General features: G+C 42.9%; 1 protein-coding gene across 1 annotated transcript; it reads right to left on the reverse strand.

The window, feature by feature from the left end:
* Positions 1-424: 424 nt before the first annotated feature.
* LOC146973105 (E3 SUMO-protein ligase ZBED1-like) lies at positions 425-1,295 on the reverse strand. The gene is made up of 2 exons (XM_085799165.1): positions 933-1,295; positions 425-832 (listed from the first exon to the last, which is right to left on the reverse strand). The coding sequence occupies exons 1-2, from the start codon at positions 1,293-1,295 to the stop codon at positions 425-427; spliced, it is 771 nt and encodes a 256-aa protein (XP_085655291.1).
* Between the last annotated feature and the right edge of the window lie 347 nt (positions 1,296-1,642).

Consider the following 1,642-nt stretch of genomic DNA (forward strand, 5'->3'; position numbering starts at 1 on the left):
ACAAGAAAAGTGGGTGTGGTTGTTTTTTTCTCCACCAAGGAGTGTTTTGGGTGTAAAACTAATGTTTGCGATCAACTCAGGATCATGAAAAACCCCTAGTTTGACCCCTCACAAGTTACTTAAGGCCAAATTTAACATTACGGAATGTTCAAAAATCCAGTTACGGGTACCCCAACTTTGAGTAGTTTTTTAGGGGGTTTCCCACGGGAGTTGAATTTCAACATTTTAAGACATCATATTATGCATGTTCCTAAAGACAATTGTGAAGAAATTTCTTGGTAAGGATTTAGTTCCCAGATTTTCATATGTTGCCCTTACTATTAATACAACCTGCACAAGGGAAGTGCTATCCCTCAGTTATAAATAGGTAATGTGTAAACAATGTAAACATTACACAAAGTGCAACATCAAGTTAGTTAAAGATCTATGTCTTTATGGTGAGGTTCTTCTGCAAAAAGATGAGCATATCAACATGCTCTGGATCAAGCCGAGAACGGCTGGCACTCACAATGTCACCTGCAGTGGAGAAGACTCTTTCGCTTGCTACGGAGGTGCCAGGGACACAGAGGTACCGTTGAGCAACCTTGGAAATGTGGGGGAATGTGACCTGATGTTCTTTCCACCAGTGGAAAGGATCAGCATCCACATTAAGGCCAGCAGCTGCTTTGTATGAGGAAACCTCTTCCTCAATCCATTGGGGCAATGCTTTGGTCTGCTGCTCTGTTTTGAGAAGATCCCCAAATAACTCTGACATGGCAGTCTTCTTTTGAGGAGGGGACACTGATGATGCCTGGTCCTGCTCGTTGCTTGGGCCTTCTTGTACTGCTTGAACCTGCAAAAGAAAAAAAAATCAAATCAGTTATGTAATTTTAATTCACATTATGAAAACAATAACAATGTATATTAAAAATAATAAATAAATTATCAAATACCTGATGCTCCATAATTTCACTTGTGAGGTCCTTGTAGACTTGGTCACAGATGACTTCATCAAGAATGGGTAATAACTTGAACCTTGGGTCAAGGACTGTGGCCCTGTGCAGGTAGTCTAGAAGCTCTGGATCAGTGTATCTCTTCTCCAAATCCCGGGTGACTGCTGACTTGGCATCCCGGATGGTTGGACTGTCCTGAGGATCTGGTGCCATGGATTTCAGTGTCATTGTTTTGAGCGGGAGAATCATGGATGAAGTGGGAGTTGATTCACTGCTCATCAGAGTTGTCATTTTCTTGAGAGGGTTAAGCAGCTGGATGAGCTCCTCTGCCAGCTTCAGTTCACTGTCAGTCAGCATGGACATGTCTTTCACAGACTTTTTCACAGCTTTGTCAAGTATGGCAGAGTGAATACTGTACTTTTGTGGAAAAATGTCACCACTTTTCTGACCTTCCCCAGGAGGTGTGACACTGAGTTGAGGGACACAACTTTCTTCGCGGCAAGATTTAGGCTGTGTGCAAAACAGCCAATGTGTGGTCCAAAGACATCTGTGTTACGGATGGCATTCACAATGTTTTGTGCATTGTCTGTGGTTACAGGAACAGGGATATTTGCGCTCTCTAGCTTCCATTCAGTAGCTGCAAGCACTAGTTCTTCAGCCAGGTGTTCACTTGTGTGGCTTTCATACAGTGGATGAGTCTGCAGCACAAA

Source organism: Trachurus japonicus, chromosome 15, assembly GCF_045865225.1.
Source record: "Trachurus japonicus isolate A0001 chromosome 15, Traja_1.0".
Lineage (NCBI taxonomy): Eukaryota > Metazoa > Chordata > Actinopteri > Carangiformes > Carangidae > Trachurus > Trachurus japonicus.